This window comes from Lissotriton vulgaris, chromosome 5 (genome assembly GCF_964263255.1).
Source record: "Lissotriton vulgaris chromosome 5, aLisVul1.2, whole genome shotgun sequence".
NCBI lineage: Eukaryota > Metazoa > Chordata > Amphibia > Caudata > Salamandridae > Lissotriton > Lissotriton vulgaris.
This window is the reverse complement of record NC_141693.1, coordinates 1,795,746,918-1,795,771,671: the sequence shown is the minus strand read 5'-3', so window position 1 is coordinate 1,795,771,671 and position 24,754 is coordinate 1,795,746,918. Positions and strand designations below refer to the sequence as shown.

The 24,754-nt window shown below is 41.9% G+C and overlaps 2 protein-coding genes across 3 annotated transcripts in view; both read right to left on the bottom strand.

Moving 5' to 3' along the window:
- The window catches only part of ZNF385C (zinc finger protein 385C), a 720,374-nt gene that overhangs the window by 271,521 nt on the left and 424,099 nt on the right, over nucleotides 1–24,754 (bottom strand). The window lies entirely within an intron of this gene.
- C5H17orf113 (chromosome 5 C17orf113 homolog) lies at nucleotides 5,435–23,292 on the bottom strand. The gene is made up of 3 exons (XM_086924145.1): nucleotides 23,005–23,292; nucleotides 11,932–12,457; nucleotides 5,435–7,992 (listed from the first exon to the last, which is right to left on the bottom strand). Exons 1-3 carry the CDS (start codon nucleotides 23,019–23,021, stop codon nucleotides 6,427–6,429), a joined length of 2,109 nt encoding a protein of 702 aa, XP_086780271.1. The 5' UTR covers nucleotides 23,022–23,292; the 3' UTR covers nucleotides 5,435–6,426.

Sequence of the window (24,754 nt, the reverse complement as noted above, 5' to 3'; positions counted from 1 at the left end):
GGAAACACACTGCACCACACAGGACACGTCATCTACTCAAGTTTTTTTTAATTTTAAAAGGATATTATTTAACTTTGCAAGTGCTGTTACTGCCACTAACTCACCCTCTTTAGCCTATCGCTAAGCACTATGGATTATGGGTGAACAAGGGAGCAGAGGCACAGTAAAATAAGTGGTTTGTCTCTTAACCCACAATGTGGAAATTGGGATTTGTAGCCCACGCACCAGGTCCCAGCAGTTAACAATGCAACCAGTACACACGTATTCATCCTTTATAGAAGAGTCGTTCGATAATGGCCAGACAACCTTTCATCAACCCCACTGTAATGAAGAGAAATATCAATTAAAGACAATTATTGTGAAGACAGCCTATGCATGTCGCCAGGGTATTAAAACAACACTTAGTCCTGGCTCACCCTCCCACTCACCTGAGTAATTTGAAGGTACACTGGTGACAGGCGAGTGCAGGCTGCCAACTAGGTCTGAAGGACTAGTGCTCTTGATCGGACACCTTCCAGGAGCAACACATATATCTGGTACATTTTGCAAAGTGCATGTAACTCTCTCAGTTTTGTTACCATGTGGTGAAAATAAATGGATGAACAGCTACAAATGGTTTCCAATAGTCCCAGCTGGAGGGTTTGGATTTTTGCCCATTTTTCTAGATCGGTCTAGCCGAAGAAAATGCTAATTAGACTGGATAAATAAAACCACCAACTGAAGGGAATTAATACCATCAGACACCAATTACCAGTCCAAAGATGCAACTGAGATCACAGCATTTTAGTGGTTCGCCAGAGACCCAATCTAACTATAGAAATATGTTAAATAATATCCATCTCAATGATACTTCTTATTTCAACCTCAAATGAGTGAAGGGCCAAGTTTGCAATTCCAGGATTCAAACATATGACAAGCAGCTACAAGAACAAACTTTCCACTGGCATTCAACATGCTGAGAAATATCACTGATCCGAATACTATAAGCAAAATAGTTTAGATTTCTCCACATGTTCTAGAATAGCATATATTTAATTCTGGGAGTGTAATAAAATGGCTAACAACATTACAAGTGCATTTAAAAGCATTTTGAGATAACCCAAGGGTCGAAAATGCCCTCTTTTTTTAACTATCCTAAATTCCGTGAGAGAATGCTGAGTGACATGCAGTTATATTTTGGATGCTAGCATGTGCCCAATTCCGTTCATGGATCTGTGCACTCTCTAATCACTGCTCCATGATATCTTTGTCCACTGAGACACATTAACCCCTTCGCTGCTCATGACGAGCTCAGCTCGTCATGCAGTACACTGGTCGTGTGCTCATGACGAGCTGAGCTCGTCGTGAACAATGGGAAATCAGAGAATGCAGCGCTGCGGGGGAAAACCGTCCAGGCTAAACCTTTAATACCAAGAGATGCTTTCGAGAAACAAAAGTCTTGAAATTGTAATGTGTTTAGCCAAAAAAACACCAGCAAGTGTTGTCGAGGTCAAACTACCCACATAAAGAGGTATGCCCATTTGCCATCAACAGGTACATCCTGCATAGGTCAAGCATTCAACACAAAGATCTACATCCCGAACCTTCAAAATTAAGAACCATGTTCAAGTGCAAATTATTGACGTCAGGTTGATACATACAGACCAAACCATTGAAATTGGGAGTTCTGACCAGACCTTATATGTTAATCGAGATGCCCAAACATACCCACTGTCAACAACAGCATAGTTAAGACTACACCATTAAAGTTGACACCTTCAATGTTGAGAGCACTGATCACATAAAACCTCTGATGGTTTGATCTCTACACAGCTTTGGATGGAAAAATCAACAACCATGTCAAGACCTTCAATAGCAAGGGATGGCCAAATCAAATCAGCAGGGCTGAGAGTTATTTACATTATAAACTACAAGTGGTTCTGTCGGGTGTCACAATTCCGGCATGAATATAAGAGGTCCAATAGTGATGCCTGTAAGGCAGAGTGCGAGGGCTTCTATTAGTGATTCCTTACAAGCCTCTGCAGTATGAGATTCGTATTGCCCACAAACCATGACACAGAGAGCAGTTATTCAATAACATGTATTATTCAGCTCTCCATAACACACACACACTACATATAAAACAATAAATTCAACTGATATAAAATGGAAAATCAAAAGTTTAGTGTTCACATATTCAAACATGAAAACAAAAGACACACGTAATCGACTGTCCACAATTATGAAGCTCAAGGTATTCATGTATTGTTTCTTCGGAGATACCTATCCCAGTTTACACACCTTGCGTACCCCGGCTAGGGACCATGCCGACATGGAATATACATTGATGATATTCCACAGGATGCTCATTTTGTGTTCCTGGATTCTCCCATTGGAGGCTGGTTTTTTAGTCCTGAGGAAGACCAGCTAAAATGTACAACCATTAACATGTTATCAAAGTCTCAAAACACCGGCATAACTATCGTATGACCTGCGTCAGCTACCCTACAAATATATAAAGAGGAAAAAATACAAGGATACATTGAGCTTCATAAATGAGGACATTCGACTAAGTGTGTCTTTTATGTTCTCATGTGTGTATATGTGAACACTATAAACTTTTGATTTTCCATGTTATGTCAGTTGAATGTATCGTATTATGTGTAATCTGTGTGTTAAGGACAGCTGAATAATACGCGTTATTGATGAATTGCTCTTTGTGTAGTGGTTTGTGGACAGTAAGAATTTCAGTATGCAGAGGCTTGTAAGGAATCACTCTTAGAAGCGCTCACACGCTGCCTGATAGGGATCATTATTGGACCCTTTATATCCAATGCTTAGTAAATAGCATTTCTCACAAATCCTGTCAGAATTATGGCACCAACTGACCACTTGTAGTTTTTTTTTTTTCCAGAGTTTTATGTATCGCGAACTTGACCCGAATCGGGTAGCAAAGCGCTTTACATAGCACCAGTTACGTTACATGAGGACACACATTCATTTTTGTTAGGCACAGGGAGATTAAATGATTTGCCCAGTCACAGGATGTTCAGCATCCTTGCCGAGACTTGAACCAAGTGATTCAGAATTCGGCAGCCAGAGCCATTTTCTTGACAGGCTCTAGAACCCATACGACCCAGCTCTTGTCTTCTCTTCATTGGCTTCCAGTACGGAAAAGAATTCTGTTTAAAGCCTTGGTCCTGGTTTTTAAGGCTTTCCATAAGATCGGAGCCCCGTATCTTAGAGATAGACTTTAGCCTTATCTCCCTCAGCGCACCTTGAGATCTACATCCCAACTCCTGATCATCACCCCTAGGGTAGGGGGCAGATCTTTTCATGCAACTGCCTCACGGCTGTGGAACAGCCTTCCGTTTCCAATCAGACAGAGTCCGGATCTGCTTTCTTTTAGGAAAAGTCTTAAGACATGGGTCTTTCAGCTGTGAGTCTCTAGCAGTGGATCAGTTGTGTTTTATGTGACGTGACATCTGGATGTTTTAGCGCCGCGACACTCCTGGGAGTAGCTGCGCGCTCTATAAATAAACGTTAACATAACATAACCCAGTTCCCCAGATTCGAGGTCGACCGCCATAGCCGTTAGGCCAACTCCCCTCCCCGTTTATAATTATATACTCAGGTTCTGAGGGACACAGGGAAACCCCATTATACTTCATTTGAGAGTTATTTTCAGGCAAAGTTTTGATGGTGTGGGCTATAGCAAAGGCTTAATCATAACTAATTCTTGATTTACTGTCTCTGTTAGGAAAGGAACGTTATACACAGTGTGTGCTGTCAACAGGCACAATTTTGGTCTCTTTCTTTGGTTGCACACTACTGGAACACTCACAGACTACAAAAACTATTGCTTACAAAGGTTTCCTATTACATTCTATGTTAAAAAGAATACAAACATAAAACTGTTTTTGGACGTCAGCATATCATACAATCTGAGCAGACCTCAAATCATTTTTATCTACGATTGCATTTGGAAAGATATATATATATATATATATATATATATATATATATATATATGTATAGTCCTTTAAAAATACAGTACACCAATTTCCAAAAGCTTAGCACATGATCATGTTTTACTCAATATTTGTAACAACTGTACAAAGACTTGAATGAGAAGCACCACTAACATGCACTGGGAAAAAGACCTCTCTATGCACAGACGGCAGAGCCAGTGTCATAGAAATGCTCCAGTTTAAAAACCACCTACACAAATATATCTTTAAATAATTTCTTACTGATCAAATACTTAGAAATTGTCTGCCAAGAAGTTAGTTAAGCTAGATACATTCCATTTGCAAACAAGTCACAGGTGACTATATTTCCATTTATACAGGAAAATCACCTGGAAAATCGCCTCAGGAAAGACCATTGGTTAGGCGGGAGCCCTTGACAGATCCATGGTCACCACAGAACAGACCCACGTAAGCCCGGTCTTAGATTTAATAACTGTAACAATTCTGCCTGCATATTTGTGGGTAACTGTGGAGGGCAGTAACAACTGCCGTTGTGGAGAGGTGTGGCTCACTGGTTAGAGGCGGCAGACCCGAGTGCAGAGAACGGCCCGGGACCAGGGTTCGATTCCCGACGCGGCAGGGTCTTGGACCAGGATCAGCGGACTGATAATTCTCGCATCGGCGCCTACTCCGACCAGGGAGCACACTCGGCAACTCTGGGCATTAGCTTGCCTCATCTCCACAACGGCCCCACACAAACGCCGGGGATGCCTGGTTTCACCTTGGAGACCCCCAGGAGGGACTATCTCACAGGGAAAGCCAGGACGGGTTCCCCAGCGGTCTATAGCGCTACGAGGCCTCCGGGTAGCAGTGCGCTTTACAAGACACAACAATTTACAATTCATGCACATGAAAATGAATGCCCTTCATGCACATGAAAATTCATCTTGTGTTGCATCATCTATTTTGGTGGAGGGGTCAAATAGTGCGGCACAGCGTGCCAACAAGCCAGGAAGTGACTCTTTAAGAGAGCTGTGATAGTGCTTACTAATCAAGACTTTTCTATTACACCCAATGCTGGTGGGAAACGGGGTTTGTGGATAACAGTGCTGAGGTGGAGAGAAAAGTATCAGTTATCCCATACGGTCTCCTTTCAATACAACAATACATGGTTGGCACCCCAGAATTGGCAGTTACTTTGAAAATATTTTGTGCATATAAAAGGCTTTAATTTTAAATTGGTCATTTAGAAATTGGAGAATAATAACTGTGGACAAGATGAGACACGTGTATATATATATATATATATATATATATATATATATATATATATATATATATATATATATATATATATATATATATATATATATATGTATTTTATATATATATATATATATATATATATATATATATATATATATATATATATATATATATATATATATATACATACTTTAAAAAAATACATCTGTCATCTTCAGTAGGACAGGAACGGATGATCCAGCCACAGTTCAGTAATCAATTAAAGCCATCCCGGCATTCCCATGCATATAATGAACATATATGAAGCTACTTTTTATATTTTTTTTAGAATTCTACAGGAAAAATTAAGTGTTTCAAAAAAATAATAGAAAATGTTTACTTGAAAGTGCTTTTTTAGAGGGTAAATGCTCTAGTGACACCATAACAGTATTAATAACTACATGTAATATAAACAGTATAGCGAAAAAGGCTCTGCCATAAAAATGCAACATGCACTTTAACCCATATCCCACAATGTTTTTGCAAAACGGTAAGTTAAGTTTAAAGGGTACATTTTCAAATCAAAAGATTCCTATCATAATATTTCAGCAAAAGCCATTCTGACAATATTGTTTCCCCAAATCAACAAATGCCCTCGTTTATCAATTTATTTCCTATAGACACAGAATGGGTAAATCCCTTTGATGCATCAGGTCCTATAACTTTGGAATCCGATTTAGACACAATTATAAAAAGTTCCTCAGCATGAACCTCGAGATCTGGGTTTCTTGAGTTAATGCATATTTGGTCGAAGATCAAGGCAGCAAAGACGGTAGGGGGTATCTCTCTATTCTCACAGTGCAGTAGAGAATTACACATCTTATAAACAGCTAACAACTATTTGTGTAACTGCGTTATAAATCCCCTTTACAAGACAGATGTGGTATGGGACAGAAGGGTTGAAAAAATCTAAACCACCTGTCTTGTTAGAAGAAAGAGCTGTGCCCACCCACCCACCCAAGAGTAATAAGGGCTGGAATGTTAAGCGGCTACTACAAATGAATTTGCTTGGCCTTTTAATTTTTTCTTTTCCTGTGCCATGGATTATTATCTAGTAAATGGGCAGTGGTAGATAAGAAAAGCACTATAATTTTTCAATTGATGTTTTAAGGCAATAGTCTACAAACCATGTCTATTTTTGCTTTGGCTTTAAAAGAATATTTCCTTTGAGCTAATCCTCTAAACCAAGACCGTGCATATTCAGTTCTGTTTGTTGTTTCATTTGCGTCATCAAATGACAGTGCTTTATATTTTCAAAGTATTCAATTGCTGATGCAAAGTTAAACTGCTCAATACTTGGTCCGTCCACCGCGATCTTCATGGCATTGGACAAGCCTTCCTCAGATGTGTAATGCCACTGGCTGTGCTTCAAAACCTCTTTGGCCATGTTTATCTGGTCAAAGAAAGCAGATCCAATGGGGAGGATCAAAGCAATTGCAGCCAGGACAGCAAAATCTGGAAACAACTCGTGCATTTCTGAGTTTGAATACACTAGCTTGATACACACGTCCCTACAGGACAATTGTCTGAGGCTAAACACGATGCGCTTGAAGAGAGGAAAATCATTCATGGCTCTTTCACAAACCACCATGCGGGAGTAGTACTGTAATAGAAGATGCAGCTCTTTGTCCCCATAACTCCCGATGTCTTCGAATGTCTGGGGATAACATCTGGGGCTAAAGATTGTAGAGAGTGCATTGACCAAATCGAGCACGGGGTTAGGGAATCTGTTCTTCAAGTTCTCACAAACACTTTCCAGATAACAGCCTTTCAGCTGGTCAAAGTTCTCCACATCTACTTTGAAGCAGTGCACTAGCTCAACTCCCTTGTAGTACATCCTGCTCTCACTGGCGTCCCCTGGATGTTCATTCATATCATTAAGAAACTCTTGGAGGTTTTGGCCCCTTGTTCTCTTTTGAGCCAGCAGTGTTGCCACTGAGGCAGTGACAATGGGTTTCACCATAGAGAGATCCAAGTCCTCTATCTGGAAGAACAGCTTTAGTTTCTGAAAAATGGGAAGAATATCCAAAAGGACTTTAGTGAAAGCTACAAACTGGAACTTTTTCAGCTCTTCATATAGCCCAACAGCTGTAGGAGATTTCTCAGATTCACTTTCAAGGAGCAGGACCAGTGTTGGCCAAGAAGAGTCAATGGTTTCGATTGCTGGCAAAACAGATGTCCACCGAATGGGTTGTGGACCCTGCAAGTCAATGCCACATAAACTAGGAACACTCTGTAGGTCTTCAAGGCAGTGACTTTCTCCTTTCAAATTTGAATATAGTCTGAAGATTGCATCCACTGTGCTTTCATATTTCTGGACATAGTCAATATTTAGAACACTCTCAGCCGGAAACAAGGAGCCACTATGGAACAAACAGTGCATTTCAGTTAACAGTGGACAAATAGACCTCAGCTTGATTCCTGCACCGTCTGATCTATGAGACATCAATGCGGAACCCCCAGAACTCAGCCAAGCCAACTTCATTGTGGGGACACCGAAGGAATGCATGACTTCCACAACTTTGTCTGCTACAGCGAAGGATTCACAACCAGTCAGTTTATAGGTGCCTAAGAAGGTAATAGATAATTTTCCATCACAGGGAGACACGGTTGCTGAGAACATTACAAGGCTTCTGCGCTCCATGGCGTCTACAATTTCGTCCACCACAAGTCCAATGAAAGGAGAAGATTTCAATCTCTGCCTATCTTCCTTGTGAAGAACGTGAACAATTGCTGCCTAAAAATTGATCAATAAAAAGTACAAAACATTAAATGAATGAGTTGTATTGCAAATAAACATAATAAATGTACACTTGACTATTTTAAGTGATATTAACTCCGCAGGACCTGCGTTTCCCCAGTTAGTCTCCCACAAATATATTTGTATGAATGAATGCAGCGTATTCAATATAACTCTGAGGACCATGTAAGAAAGGGTGGTTATAAGGGACAAAAAAAGAAGTAGAAACCTCTGTCTGTGCCAGTATTTTAGCTGCACATTATAAAGCAACCAATTACTCAAGCTATGCCTAATATACATTTTATGACGATGCTCAAGTGTTAGCCTCGTCGATGAAGAACGATGGAGCATTCCATTAAACAAGATACCTCCTTCACACTCCAGCGTAGCACGGTAGTAGCCTTATTTCATATATAGCACTTAGCCCTCGTCATAACATCTGCCTATTATTAGTACCATCAAATATTCAGTGCATTGGAGAGGAAAGTGCCATATCATATTGTCAACGTGCATTGAAGATTTTCAGTAGTGCTGTGATCGCTAATAGTAAGGATGAATATGAATGGGCTACCTTAACATAAACCAAACTTGGGTATTCATAATTTATGAATTTGTTGGCAATTTTGAAAATCAGACTGAATTTTAGCATGAGGCATTGTGAAGATCCCAGCACTAAAACCACCAGGAGTGAAGTTTCCTCTTACAAGAGCCTATGCTGAAAGCAGACTAAAAGGATATTGAGGGGTCTATTGCCACTACTTTGTTTTTATGGCGAGAATCCGACAGCTCTTATACCACAACCTTCACAATTAAAAAATAGGTATTCTGCTTATACAATGTTCTGCTAAACTGGCCAGGGGGTTACTGATGCTAGAGGCTACTTTTCAAGTTTCAGCACATGACGAAATAGATCATATGTGCAACGCATGGAGCACAACCAATGCTAATGTTGCTCCTTTTTGAAAATATGACAATTTTTAACATGCATTTTTAACAGATGTCTCCGTCAATCAATTGCACACTTGTTTTGCCCCCCATCATAGTAATGTAACCTTTTTATATGTAGGTGCTCACAAGCCCTTTGTTTTGCTACATTTTACCATTTTAATGAAGACACCATTCATCTGCGAAATAACTTCTTTTCTGCGTGGCAGAGAGCACCAGGGGATAAAAAAAATCCAATTAGCGTGTTCAAGCTATTTGCTGCAAAATAGGACATTCTGAAATGATTGGCTAACATCCAAGAGTGACTGAAATTAATTTGATTTTAAAATGCATGTAATTAGGAAAATGTTTTAAGAATTAACAATTCAGCAACCACTTGATGTTATTAATCTTCCGGTTAAGCACTCTGGCCATGGTAGTAGTTGCACATAACATTGTCTTACATTACGTATTCCCTTTCTGGCTCCTTGAAGGAAGATTAAGAAGTTGGGCGAAGAATGTTATTTTTGCGAGTGTCAGGTATACAGCTCCGTTGATAGCGGTGCTATGTGCAACACTCATCATAAAATGCCTGCTAAGGCAGAAAATAGAAAAAGGCATGATTGAGTAAATATGTGTATCCAGTGACACATCTTGCTGTGTATGCTTTAGGATCTGTAGTGGATAGGTTTCCCTGAAATGAGTGTAATGCCTTATGGACCACTAACCGATCAATTAATATTTGCAAAACTCCAAAATAATCAAGTTGGCGATCGAGGGACTTTGTGAAAATGAACAGTGATGCAAGATGTCACACACCAGTATTTGTACGTCGGGATTCATCGCACTTCTCTGTAGCATCAGAGAGAACCGACTACAGTGGACAATTTTTTGTGTTTTGTGAGCTATTATCGAACAAAATGTGTAGGATTTCATGGATAAGCAACAAGTTATCGATAGTGCGAAAAGGCCAGTTAGTTGAATCAGATCTCAGTGCAAATAAAGAATTTCAGAGTACACAGAAGTAGTATAATCACTTGTCAAGACATTGCTTTAACCCATGCTTTGTGTGTCCATTATGGTGACCACATGTATTTTGATGTGGTACTATGGTAACTATACATACTTCTTTCTACCTGTGGAGTAGGGGATACTTTTTTGCAATTTTACATTCTTTTGGGTAAAATATTCAATTTGAATAAATAAAAAATGTTGTATTTTGAGTGGAATGGTTGGTTCAAAAGTCAACTTGTGAAAGCTGAGCACGCATGTTAAATGTTTTGCGTGCAGTCTTTGTAGCAGAGCCTGCATAGCCTTGAACCAACTCGGGAACACACAAGCAAGGGGCTATTCCGATTTCTGGTCAAGAAGGCAGAAAAGAAGCTATGGTTCACAAAGAGCTAGCCTTTATAAGAATTACCTAATTTTTCCATAATACTTTATATCTGTTGATGATATTTTCCTGGAACATGCTTTGCTTAAGTGTTCCCCTTTCTAACACAGCCATTTCTTCATTCATCTATTTTTAATTTTGACAGTTCCCATAATTATTTATTGATCAGGTCCTTAGATTTTATACTGTTTTTTCCATCACGAGCTATGTATTCTTGTACAATGCTTGTCTTATCTGCAAAGTGCTTTAAAGGGATTTTGAGTTCTGTTGAATTCGTTTTTGGTTTGAGTTTTTTAATGGATTCTACTATTCATTCATGTCAGGGAAAGGCAAAGTTGATTTCACAAATACATTATTTTCAATAATATGATCATTTTTCTCAAAGCTCATTCCAACAACATGAATCAGCGTAAACGTTTATGGCCTTGGTGAGCAGGGTAGAACGGGCTGGCTATTTTCACATTACATTGAGTAACCAGTGCATCAGGTACACTCTGATAATGAAGAAGATAATTTGTAGCTTGACATTGAAAATATGATGAACTACATAACGTTTTTAAAAAGAAAATATGAAAGATGGAAAAGGAATATTAGGAAGGAGGGAAAGAAGGCACACAATAGACGGAATGAGGAAGAACCCTCATAGATGGAATGGCCTTCTCTAAAAAGGGGAACATGTTGCCAGATGGCGAGTGTGACTTGTATACAGCGGCCCTTAGGTGTCTGACCAGAAGGTAGGGAGCAGTGAGCCTGGGAGTTAACGGGAGGAGAAGTAGGAGAGGGTAAGATGAAGATCGAGCTGAGAAGCAGAGGTCAGGAACTGAGCTGCAACAGCATGAGGAATCAAGGCATGACAGTGGCAGAGTACATTTTGTGCTGTTTGGAAGATGCCAGGTCAGGCGCTTTGGAGGCTTGATGCTGCCTTTCTCCCCCCACAACTGTGTCTAAAGGGAGTATTTCTTACTGATTATGCAGCATTGATCTATATTGTACATTTTCCCTTGCGCCCAAAGCCGAGTTAGAAGGTAGAGGCGGGACAACCAGAGGTTACCCTATTTTCTAGGCACCCAGGTCCCAGGAAGGGCAGAGGCAAATAGATCTGAAAACCATCTCTAGGGTGATGAAGTCTTAGCCTCATCCCACTGGATAATTCTGGGAGGCCATTACACTTGGACCTCGGTGGCAAATCAAATGTTTGAAGTGTTGGCATCTTAGCTAAACAGTTAAATATACAGCTTCAATATGGCAAAAGAGCTCGCAAGATGTGTATGTGTAGTTCTTATACTTTTACCATCAAAAGGTCTTCAGATGCTAGGAAGCAAAAGCTGATTAGACAACCTATTCACGCTAGATATGGGATAGGCTAAGAGCAATGGAACTAACCACAATGTATCCCTCATTTACCCCCAAAGTTCATCTACTCGTGAAATGGGAGGGTTAGATACAAGAGCACCTCTGGGGGAAAAAAAGGTTCTAAACTAGTATATTGGTTCGGTTAATTTGCATATTTTTAAATTGCAGCTATATGACTTCTGGAAGGAGTAATAAAGCTCATTTGGCAAAGGAATAGATAATGACAAACAAAACATACACTACCATGCAAAAGTTTCATTACACACCTGCATGTCTTTCATGCCGTTGGGGTGGTAGTACTCATTGTTTTCGGAGGTCAACAGCGCTTGGCACATATTGAGCTGCTGCAACTCCAACAGGGAATGGAACTTTTCCACAGCGATCTGCTCTTTGGCCATCCAGTACGCAGTCGTCAGTGTGGCCACTTTGTATGGGTTCACTTCCACCTTGATGGTTGTCTTGAAATCCTGGGGAGGCTGCAGCTGGGATTCGAAGGCCAGCTGGTCTGTGTTAACAGCCAGTGCCTGACGATGGGCGCCAGAGGTGACGTGCCTCAACAGGGCATGACGCTGGAAGTTGTCGGTGCCCACTGTGAAGGCATTTTCTGCTTTGCCATGCTTGTTCTTCACAAGCGCTTGTCGGCATTCAATGCAGAACATAAGCTTGCGCTCATAGTCAAACTCCAGCCAGGTGAACTCCTTCTTCCAATGCTCGTTGAAATACCGTTTGCATTTCTTGTTCGAGTTCGAGGTCTCGCCAGCTGGTTTTTTCCCAGGAGACACCATACTGCTGCTGGTAGGGAAATCAAACACTACGAATGAAGCAAAACATTCCCAGAAGGCATAGCCTATTTGCATTTTATTTAGTAAGGCCTACTGCTGCTTCGATGCCAGGGATGGTCTGGACATAAAACGGCTGGAGAAGAATTTAGCTTCATATAATGCTTAGGTTTCCGTTCTACTTCTAAGAGAATATCTCTAATCATGTGATTCATATTACTGTGTGGATGTGGTTAAACAAGATCAGCCTTATCTCCTTAAAAATAAAAAGGTTGCAAAACATTATCTGGCGTCAGGGGGCATCTTTCTACTAAAGGCCAATCTATCACTAACAGTGCATATTACAGATAATTTGATTAAATAAGAAAAAAAAAATCATAACCTTGTATAGATTGTTAGGGGCATTTAGTCCCCGAAATTACTTATTTTCCTAATGCCTCTTAATTAACATCTGTCAATACAATTATACATATCTTAGTGTAGGCGTCAGAGGGCTGTACTGCACACCTTTAAAAAAGTACATTTTCAACTCACTATCGGGAAAATATTCCCTTGGTATTGGATATTCTACTGTGGTTAATGTGGAAAAAGTCGTTATATTTCAAGAACATGTTGAAGTCTTTATTTTATAACAATTAACATTGCAGGTTTGTTCATTATTATATAAACTAGTTACTTACCCAATAAAATAGCTCTTCTCCTTCATATTTCTTCATTTTTGATAAACTGCGCGCAACCCCCCAGGAATACTGTATTACAATGTTTCTTAATCTTTTAACTTCTGTGGGCCCCTAATGAATCATTATTTGAATCTAAAGACGGAGTCTTTATTGGAAGTTGGGGTCCTGGTCTAAGAAATTTCGACAATTTGAACTCAAAACAATACAAATACATTTAAAAACAAGCATTCATCAAACAAATACACAAATGATGAGATATTTAATTTATTTCGAGAATATAACATTTGAATTGTAATGTTATTGGCAAGGTTGAGGGTTTTCTAGATTTAACTGAGGCCACCTACTGTTCAAACAATATTCTATTGGCTGTATTTGCTCTGCTCCCACGAATGAGTCTGAGGATACCAACTTCAGTTTTAGCCTTCAATTTCAGATTCTTGCACATTTAGAAAACTTTTAAACATTTTCAATTATACATTTTTGCTTCTATATTTATGTATGCTTTATAAATCTGTTAAGATAATTTCAAATTTCAAACAGTCTTGGAGCCCTTGAGTTGGCATCGACCCAAGGAGTCCGTGGACCACAGGTTAATAACCGCTGCTCTATTGTATTACAGCATTTCAGCAGCGCAATGCTACCTCTTTCAGATCACCACATGAGTAATATAACCCCTCTTGAGGTGCGTGGATGGGAGCAGGATATTTGTTGCAGTGTTCTCTATTAGTGCTGGTTAATGGTGAGTTACGTGTGCTCCAGACATATAATGATCAGGCCCGGACTGGCCATAGCGGGCACCGGGCAATCCCACGGTGCGCCGCACGGGTGGGGGCCGGTTATGTGCCCCTGGGTGCCGATTTTGTTACAGGGCCGTTTTTGCAGCATAGCTGCAAAATCGGCCCTGTAACAAAATCGGCCGAAAACCGGCCCTGGCAAAGAGCTTGACGGCTCCCCAGGGGTGAGGGGGGCCGCCCGAGCACTATGCCAGGGCCGGTTTTGGTTCCCAGTCCGGCCCTTATAATGATGGAATTGCCTTAACAACGCAGGCTGACCCATGTGTGCTGTTTCCCCACAAGCCGTACCGCGCTTTCCTTAACCACGCATGTGCCTTAACAACGCATATGCGTGCTTAAGGCAATGCACTGTCTAGTTGCCGAGTGAAGGCACAGTCAGGGGAAGATAGGATGAGGAAGGACTATCAGGATTTGGGAGAGGACACAGTGAGGTAAGTGGGGCTGGAGCTTGGTTTGAGGGGTCGTTTTTTGGGGTGGCATAGGTATTATGACTCGGGGGTGGGGATAGTTTTAAGGGTGGGGGACAGTTTTTAGGGTTAAGGGCAAGGAGCAGGGTCGGGGTAGTTTAGGGAGGTAGGGGATCGTTTTAGGGCTCAGGGCAAGTTGGGCTGTGGTCAGGTCGTTTTTTGGGGTACAGGCTTAATATTTAGGGTTCAAGGCAGGGGGCAAGGTTGGGGTAGTTTAGGGATGTAGGGGAAAGTTTTTAGGGCTGAGAGCAGGGGACAGTTTTAGGCCTCAGGGCGGGTGGGGGGCTGGGTAGGTTACTTCACGGAAGTAGGGAACAGTTTTTAGGGCTCAGGGGGCAGGGGTCGTTTTTGGGCATAGGCTTAATTTGTAGGGTGCAGGCAATAAAGGGACAGTTTACAAGGGAGGGAGCAGGGTCGAGGTAGTTTAGGGATGCATGGGATAGTTTTTAGGGTGTGGGTTTAATTTTCAGGGCACAGAGCAGGGGGAAAAGGGGCAGTTTACAAGGAAGGGGGCAGGGGTATGACATTTAGCCTGCATGCCCCTTTACCCATTGTCTTTACCACGAAATTGCGTGGTAAAGGCATGCATGGTAGAGGCATGCGTGCTAATGACGCGGTCATGGTAGAGACCATGTGGTACAGGCATGCTTTGTTCAGGCATGTGCTGTACCCAGGGACTTAAGTGGGATGTAAAATCTGGGGGGGCTCTCAAAGGGGCGTGGTCAATGTAATTAAGGGAGTGACTTAAAAACACGTCAGCTAAAAATCTGTGCTTAGCATAGTGTGCCACCCAACTTGTATTTCGCTGTTTCTGTCATTGCATCCAGATATATGATACAGCAAGTAACATCATACTTATAACAAGTCAGGACTATTGGCTTTGTCAATGGTTGTTAGGTACATAACATAAATAAGCAGCAACTCTGGCTAGTATATAATATTGAAAAAGCTTTCACTGTAAGCCCTGGTGACACCACGATAATGTTGCTGCTCCCGAGTTTCAAAAAGAGAATGGAAATCCAGAGAGAAAATGATTCTCTTTAAAGGATTTCCTTCCCCTGCAACGCTCACCTGGTATGACATCATGCCGTAATTTCTCCACTAGTGAGAAGTGAGCAATATGAGCAGCGCACATCAATGTGCCTGCTGTCACTGCAGTCCGGAAAAAAACAGACCGCCTGTGCCAGGGCACATAACAGAGCCCGTTAGAGACCCGTTTCGAGGCCCTCTTTAAAAAACTGCCAGTGCTCAGCTCCGGTGAGACCCGGCCCACTTAAAGTCCTGGTTGTACTATCTTACAACCTATAAGGATGGTGTATAAGGTAGCGTCACATATGAGGTGGTAAGTGACAAATGAGAAAATAGCTTTGCAGGCAGTCTCTACAAACTATACATACAAATAGAACAAGGTTGTGGTCAGATAATCGCGTGGACCTTGATTTTGGGAAAAGCTCAGTCTTTATTGGTCTTCTGTATTCTCAGTGATTGCTGGTGTCCTTATTCGCTGAGGAAGTAAATTCTTTAGCTTCCACGCCTGTACAGAAATGGAGTTTTCGCCTATTTATGCTTTTTTGAAAAATTGGAATTTTCAGGAGTGGTGCTGTTTTTATCCTACGTTTCTCCTTTTGTTGTATAGTCAGAGTTTAGATGGTAAGAAGGCTTGGCTCATAGTATTGCTGGACCAGTGTGCAAAGAAAAGGTTTTAAATGCTACTCTTCTTGCCACCAGTAAACTGTGTTATGCACTTTACCAATGATGATTATGCCTTTTTTTAAACAATTGTATTTTATGACTTGGGTACTTTTATGGTTGAATCAAACCAAAATAAAGTCTCTTTTGAATTTGAATTTGAACTGTGTTATGCCCTGAAAGTTGGGGGTAATGTGATATCATTGATTTAGAATTAGAACTTGTCAAGCTGCCATGTTATGGATTCATTGAAGTATGCCAATTAGTTTTCTAATCTGTGCAACATATTACATAACCAACGCATGTACGTTGAGTGGACATCAAGATGTTACATTTTGCAGTACTTCTAGCCAAAATGTTATGAAATGTGCCGATATCCCCAACAGGTGAAATCCTGGATGATGGCAAGAAAGAAGATGAATATGTAATTCTGGTGGTATGAGCATATGGATAGCGAGTTCTCAGAGTGTCCTGACCTAGAATAACAGTTCCTCCAATTATGTTTCTGTGTGTACATGATCTTCTTTGGGAAGTAGAAGTACACCTAGGAGGGATACAAGTACGCCTTGGAAGAGTAGCAGCCACTGGAATGAACGTGTACTGTAGAGCAATTGTAACTGATCCTTCTGGAAGCTGTAAAGTCATCTATGTCGCTGCAGGCAGAGTAGCCACATGGAATGGAGATGCTTGACCTGACCAATGATGCGAAACCTGAAGTCCTAGGAATGGGGAATCTAAAATCTCCACCAATGAAGGAGATGCAGTCCGCCTGGCCGGCGAAAATGCCTTGCAGTACTCCAGCTCAGAAGAGGCTAAAATCTGTCTTGTCTTCAATTTTCTGATCTAGGAAGCTGAAAGATTAAATTACTCTATGTCCAATGCTGTTTTGATGGCAAGGCTTCTTTTACTGTCATGGCTTTGTTGCTGAGAGGTGCTTCAATAGCGAGCCAGCTCTCAACGACAAACATGTAGCCGCAATACATATCTTCAACGTAACGTAATGGACGTCAGCGAGGAAGCTGAGCTATCTTTTTCGATCTACCCCTGAGGAAGTCATCATAGATGGTAGGTTACAACTGAGGTAGAAGAGGTTGTTTTTCTTCACTCTCTGGATCTCTAAGCAACACACTCAAGGTGCGGTCTATCTTCTTGTTTCCCAAGAAAGCGGATCTTCAGCCTATCCTTAAGAGTCATCCTGGAAAAAAAGTCTTGTAATGTGGATGCATTTGAATGGAGTCAATGTGGTAAACACAATGTAGATGTGGGTCCTTCTCCACCTTCTTTCTGCCACATGAGGTATACTTTACAAACAGAGATGGCATTTCTGGGGTGAAAAAAAATATCTCCAGTCAGGAAATAGTCATGAAACAGTCATACACACAAAATGTGTTGAGTGAATCTAGTTCCCAAAGGATTTGAACACTGATCTCAGTGATCTAAGGACCAGTTCAAAGGAGCTACAATAAAAGCTGAGGTAACCACTGACTGGAGGATAGGACTTCCATACATGAATACTATCAGTGTTCTAGCCTCTGAATGCTGCCGCCTGTCTTCCTACATTGTCCATGTTTTCTTTTACGTTTCCTTTAAAACAGATTTGTGAAATAGCTTAGCTTGAAAATGTTTTTACAAATGTGACAAATCAGAATGAGACTGTTTTTGTTTAAATAAATTATAAATCATAAAATCGTTTTTCTATTTTACTTTTAGAAAATGCTCAGAGATCCCAATGGTCGGCATAATTATTCAGTGCTTAAGACTATGAACTGAGATCACCTAAAGGAGAACACTCCTAATACTAATCTACAAATTTAGACTCCAGTACCGTAAATAACTAAGAACTATTTTAAAGAAGACCTTTTCACTTCACAGTGCTTTTATGACCCCACTACTGTTCTCCCTAACAAATACTCACTCATTATTTCACCCCCCCTGTTCCCATCTACAGATGGCCCATTAAACCAAGCAAGTTCCAGTACTTCCATTCAAGCCCACTCACTTTTGTAGCCACCTGGCACCAGTGCTTTGTCAAAACAAACATATGTTTGCTTTGCAGATGCCCATGTGATCATCCCTGCTTGGTGTCTTTGGTTAGTTTGCAAAACTGCTGTCTGTGATACACCTGCTCTGTCTGTTGAAGGGAAGCATGAAATGTTGATGCCCACATGGTGTCCATTGTCAGTGAGAGAAGCTTGTGCATGATTAGACGCCACTGGTGCGGGTCTGTGCCCTAGTGTGTAAATAAGGATTAGGCTGATGATGCTGGAAGAAATTATATACTTTCTCATATTCTGAGATCCACCATCACTTTGCAGCCTGGGCTACCCACGATTTAGTGCAAATCAGTTCCAGCTCTTTTGCAGCTCTCTCACTCACACACACAAAAGTACTATGTAAGATTTCATGTGGGTGAAAAATGTGCTTCTCTACTGCAATTCACATGCAACCTCTTAAGGAAGAGTGAGCATCCTTTCAGTATACAAAAAATAGATATTTCCCAATCTTGTTTACAAGGTGATGACACGTAAATTGATTTCTAAATCTTAATTTTGTATCCATTACAGAGGCATTGGGTACTGAAAGAGACCTGCAGTGTGTAGATATGAGAGCGAGATGTTAATGCTACCACCAGGTGGGTCAACTTTAGAATCCTAATTTACAAACCAATCACTCTGGTGTTCTAAATTCTGGGAAACATGCTGTGCTATTGCAAGGACCATTCAGCAATTTAGAACCTGTAAACACTATACTGCACTTGCAATCCAATTGTGCTTTGCCCAGAGGCCTCAAGATGTGCTATCTTAGCAGTGACCGGGTAGTTCAGCTCCGCACGTCCATTGTTTGCATTCTGATGACTGTAACGCACGAGTAATCAATCATTCAAAGGCAAAGCCACCAGCAATGAAGGAATAATCCAGGAGGATGGCTCATTGAGCTGAACACTCGATGCTTCCGAGGTTGGAACATGAATTATGTTTGGGTAACAGCAACATCAGCTGCCTGCAGGGCGCAGAACCAATAGAAGTGCAATATTAAGAGTTATATGAACCGAGGTTATCCTTATTAAAGATGAAAACTGGACTCGGTGAGCTTGCGCATTGATGCACTGTGTCACAAAATGACAAGCATTGGAAATGCAATAGGTCTCGCATTAGAAAAGTTGGAGTTATTGGTCTTGTAAATGACATATTGTATTTATTTATTGGTTTTTTAAATTGCTAAATTGATGGCTTTGTCATTTACAATGCCAATAGTTATAACTTTCGCGAATGTGACACCTATAGCATTTGGAATGCAACATGTTTTGTATTTACGTAACTTAGATGGCAGCTCTGGTCGTTAGGCCACATCTCTAGAGAGCAGGAGAGTGCAGCAGGGGAGAGAAGCACAGCAATGCAATAGGTCTCGCATTAGGAAAGTTTGAGCTATTGGTATTGTAAAGGACACATTTTTTATTTATGTGCTCGTTTTGAAAATAGCGAATTAATAGCTTTGTTATTTACAATGCCAATAGTTTTATCTTTCGCAAATGTGACACCTATTGTAACACAATATGTGTTGTGAGGGTGAGTGAGGGTGAGGGGGTGAGGGGTTGAGGGTGAGTGAGGGTGAGGGGTTGAGGGTGAGTGAGGGTGAGGGGTTGAGGGTGAGTGAGGGTGTGTGAGGGTGAGTGAGGGTGAGTGAGGGGTTGAGGGGGAGGGGTCGAGGGTGAGGGGTTGAGGGTGAGTGAGGGTGAGGGGGTGAGGGTGAGTGAGGGTGAGGGGTTGAGGGTGAGTGAGGGTGAGGGGTTGAGGGTGAGTGAGGGTGAGGCTGAGGGGTTGAGGGTGAGGCTGAGGGGTTGAGGGTGAGTGAGGGTGAGTGAGAGTGAGGGTGAGTGAGGGGTTGAGGGTGAGTGAGGGTGAGGGGTTGAGGGTGAGTGAGGGTGAGGGGTTGAGGGTGAGGGTGAGTGAGGGTGAGTGAGGGTGAGGGTGAGTGAGGGTGAGGGTGAGTGAGGGTGAGTGAGGGTGAGGGTGGGTGAGGGTGAGGGTGGGTGAGGGTGGGTGAGGGTGAGTGAGGGTGAGTGAGGGTGAGTGAGGGGTTGAGGGTGAGGGGCTGAGGGTGAGTGAGGGTGAGGGTGAGGGGTTGAGGGTGAGTGAGGGTGAGTGGTTAGTGCAAATTCTTCCTCTTCGACTCCAGAGCACTCTTGTTTCCTGGCTGTAATCGGAGGAAACAAATCTGAAGATGGTGACTACGTTGAAGGGTTTTCAGGGTGTGCATTCGACATCATACAAGAAGGGTTTATAAAGAAATAAGGGAACCCTGTGAGTCAAGAGGGACCTAGGGTATGTAATATATTACAAGAGACAAAGAGTCCCTAGCAAATATGTATAGAGCAATGGTACACAGATTAAGACCTGTGTTGATTTTATACAAATGTAAAAGCAGTATTTATTCACAAGCAATCAAAAAACAAAGCCAAACAGACCAGGTGCAGTGGGTAAAAATATGATAGTCAACAGATTCCAAGCCTTCAGGCATTTACACATATAGTGACTACACCAGCAAGATGCATGTTAAGAACAGTCACAATGCAACAAACACGTTGTGCTCCACATGAATCGAAATGAACAAGTTTGGTATCAAGATGTGTTAGTCGATGACATTTTGATCCCTACTAGCATCGGGGGGGGGGATCATCAGGACACAAGAGCATATGCCTGAGAGGTTGCCTGTACAAGGTCAAGAAGTGGGATAAAAAAAAACGGGGGTAAGGAGGGGGATTAGAGGAGAGGGGAGAAACAAAACAGAAGGATATCTAGATGTAGAGCTGGGCGACAAAGCAAAGAAATAATGTGAGGTATGTATACAATTAAATTATCAATTAGATGTAAAAATACTGGAACGTGCAATGGAATTGGCAGTGAAAAACCATAAGTGGTATGAGCGGTGAGATCGGATAGTGTACGCAGTCGAGTGAGGAGTAATGGCCAGGGCACTGAGATCGATGTAGCGCATGCAGTGAAGGAATACACAAAATGAAGTGAGTGGAGAAGTGTGGTCCCAGGTCTGATATCACTAGCGGTGAAGTGGGCAAAGTGTGCAGAATCTGGAAAGGCTCATGTTGCGCTAAAAATCTGGAATTTGCAAAGAGCTTAGGCAAGTGCATTCTGGGACGAAATGTGTCAGGAAGTGGAAGAATAATAATGGGGGACTTACAGAGGGGCAGAGTACCAATGTACTTAGAGCAGATACGACTTCCAGAGCTGAATCCAGTAAGGCTCACGTGGGGAAATAATTCTAAAAATTACACAACCTGGGGCCAAATGTAACAGGAGTACAGACCGTAAAAATGAGTAACTTACATTGAGGCAGAGTATCGATAACACGCCCCCATATAGCAGAACCACGATGCGGAGCCTGCATTGAAAACTCCAAAAGTGAAAGAACGTAGCTCTGCACGGGTAAAAACTCAGTCCCAGAAGGAAGACAGCGGGTAGAACGTTCGCTGAGGCCCAACAGCTGAGCGCACACTAGGCGGGAGGCCGCCGAACGCTCTGGCAAGAGAGTTCCCGCTGAGAGGAATCACTGTGTGGAGATGTGAGCAGGGGGATGGGGCGGAGCGGGTAAAAAAAAAAAAAAAAAAGACGGAGGGAAGGCAGATAAGGGGAGGGGGGAGGAGAAATGCGACACGGCGGGCAGGGGAGGGGGTGGAGCGGGTAAAAAAATAAACAAACAAGACGGAGGGAAGAGAGGGGAGGAGAAATGCGACACGGCGGGCAGGGGAGGGGGCGGAGCGGGTAAAACAAGACGGGTGTGCACGCGCTTTTAAGCTCAATGCGCATGCGCATTGAGCTTAAAAGTCACGGGCACAGCAAGGAATCGCCACGATTCCTTGCAAGTTGGATAAAGAGTGGATGAGCCCCCATAGTCTCGCTTACTCGATGCGCATGCGCATCGACAGGCGAGACCTAAAAAACGGAAAGCCACAAAAAGTAAACACTTCATATGTTTACATGCACGATGCTGCTCCTTTCGTAAAATAATAATGGTCTAATTCGATTAACATCTTTTCTCGAATGCAGTTTGCTATGTGGTTGCTGTAGCAGACATGCCAACACTCCCGATTCAGGCGTGAGACTACCGATTCCAGGGCTAGTCTACCGCCTCCCGATTCCTGCAAGCAAAACCCCGATTCCTCGGAGTTTCAGCTGACAGCGTTTGGTATTGTGTAAAGTGCCAATTCTTCCAGCAATAGTCAGAGTGACCATGCAGGGGCTCTAGAAGGGGTGAAAAATCAACAAAGCGTCATTAACAAGGGAATGTTTTTTTAAAGACCTGTGATAGGGGAGGGGGAGGAGGAGGGGGTCGGAGGAGGATTGTTTAAATCAAAAGTCGCCGTGTCTCGTCGCGTTACAGTCACTCTCTATTACTGGGACGCTGGGTGTTCAGTCCAGACTTTCATAAAGCAAAACACTGCTTCCTGGGACGTGGGCTTATGTACCGGAAAATAATGATTTGCAAGAAGAAAGTACAGGACGGAAAAAGTTGTGTCATTTAGTTATCTGTTAACCCTACAGGTATCTGAACAGAAGGTTAACAGATAACAATTACACATCAAAACAAAAAATACAGTAGCTAGCTACCCCCTTCTCTGCCTAGTTCAGTATATTTACATTTAATAAAATGCATTTTCGTTGTGGTCATTTTGAACCAACACTGCACCCGTTGCACCACTCTTGAGTTTTATAGTTAAACAATGAGGAGTTTGGGACGAGAAACCGGGGCTACTGTCGAAATCCCAGTCCGCCCAATTGAACGCTACGCCGAAAGGATTACAGTAAAAACAAAACCGGCGTGCAATTCCAATCGTGGGTCTAACATAGGATTCGAATAAGTGCTTCAGATGCTGTGCCCTGCCTGCTGCCTTCATGTTTAAGCGCCGATACATACCACTGAAAGGCTGCCATTAGATGGAATAGTTGAAAAAACTTCCCAAGCCTAAAAGAACTGTAGAAACGAAGCCGCTCCCGCCCTTTCCCCGAGGTGTCGCTTGGAGGGAGTATTTTGGTCGCATCGGGTTCACAGACTTCTTCATGGGGCTTCAGGCAACCCCAGGCTGTGAGCGCGAGAGACAAAGAGCTCGCGCCTCCTGCATACACTCAGCGATGCATGGGGGCCGCCATCTTCTGAGCTCCGTCTGCCTCACTGCCTGCGATCTCCGAGTCCGACCGCAGCTCTGGGGGCGCCTAGCGGGAGTCGCAGGGAGCTCTCCACGCCACAGCTAGTCTGGGAAAGGGAGCAAGGTCACCGTCAAACTCTTCACACAACTCCAAATATTACCGTGATAACACGAGGAGAATATAATAAGCAAGAGCATTTTATTGTTTAAATAAAAAGAATTAGCTCCTCAAACATATTACACAGTAGAACAAGCATAGGCAAAGCCAGTAGGTCTTGCCTATCCAAGATTTATTGGCTTATCTAATAGGTTTTAGCTTGATGAAAATGGCTAAAAGAAAGGTAAAAAAAGCTGTATGAAACAGCCAGCGTTGTCCTTGTTATAGCGCTTACATTGCTTTTCAGTTATGCTGCACTGAAGGTAGCGCTGCTGTACAATATGGCTAAAAACATTGACAAAGCCAATAGGTCTTGTATAGGCAAGCCATATTGACTTTGCCAATGCTTGGTATGGAATGCCATATGGTAAGTTATTAGTATTTATATAGTGTTTACAGCGGCTGAAGTGCTAATGTTATAGAATGGAGAATGCCCCGGCCAAGGTGCGAGTGCCCAGATTCAGAAGCATTTTAGGACCATTCAAAAATGGTGAAAATATGGCACATAGGTCTGCTAATTGTAACTGAAGCTGTAGGTAGACAGAAATGTCCAATAAGTTACAGCTTTTATTACAGTGATGCATTAGGCTATGTGTTACTTTGGACGCAATGGTTACAAAAGAACTAAAAACAAGCATTTGCAATGCAATAGGTCTCGCATTAGGAAAGTTTGAGCTATTGGTATTGTAAATTACAATTTTTTTATTTATGTGTTGGTTTTAAAAATATCAAAATTAATAGCTTTGTCATTTACAATGCCAATAGTTTTAACTTTTGCAAATGTGACACCTGTAGCATTTGTAATGCAATATGTGTTGTATTTACGTGACTTAGATGTATTGATATTACAAATAACAATGGCTTTTAATTTTTTTAAATAATTAATACTTAAAAGTTATTGTAATTTATAATGGCAATAGCTTAAACTTTTGTAAATAACTTTTGTAAAGATTATGTTCAGTGTATTTTATTGTGACAAAAACTCCAAGAACAGAAGTGAAATATTTACATCTTTTTGTGACATTTGTAATAAAGCTTGAAACATTGAGAGGACATATTTGAACCAGTTGTTGTTGAATGGTTGCACAGATTGATGCTGTGGTGACGCTGAGTGATGTTGTGGTGGCGACGAGTGATGCTGTGGTAGCGCATAGTGATGTTGTGGTGCCCCTGAGTGGTGATACTGAGGTGGGGCTGAGTGATGCTGTGGTGATGCGATAGATTGACAGAGTGAGTGCGATAGATAGATAGAGGGAGGGCGATAGATAGATAGATAGAATGAGTGCGATAGATAGATAGAGTGAGGACGATAGATAGAGTGAGGGCGATAGATAGATAGACAGATAGATAGATAGAGTGAGGGC

Bases quoted from the DNA above. Each gene is read 5' to 3' on its own strand.
- C5H17orf113 (XM_086924145.1), bottom strand. The intron at 7,993-11,931 runs GTGTGTAATGAA...ATCAATTTTTAG, and splicing joins ACGGCATGAAAGACATGCAG to GCAGCAATTGTTCACGTTCT.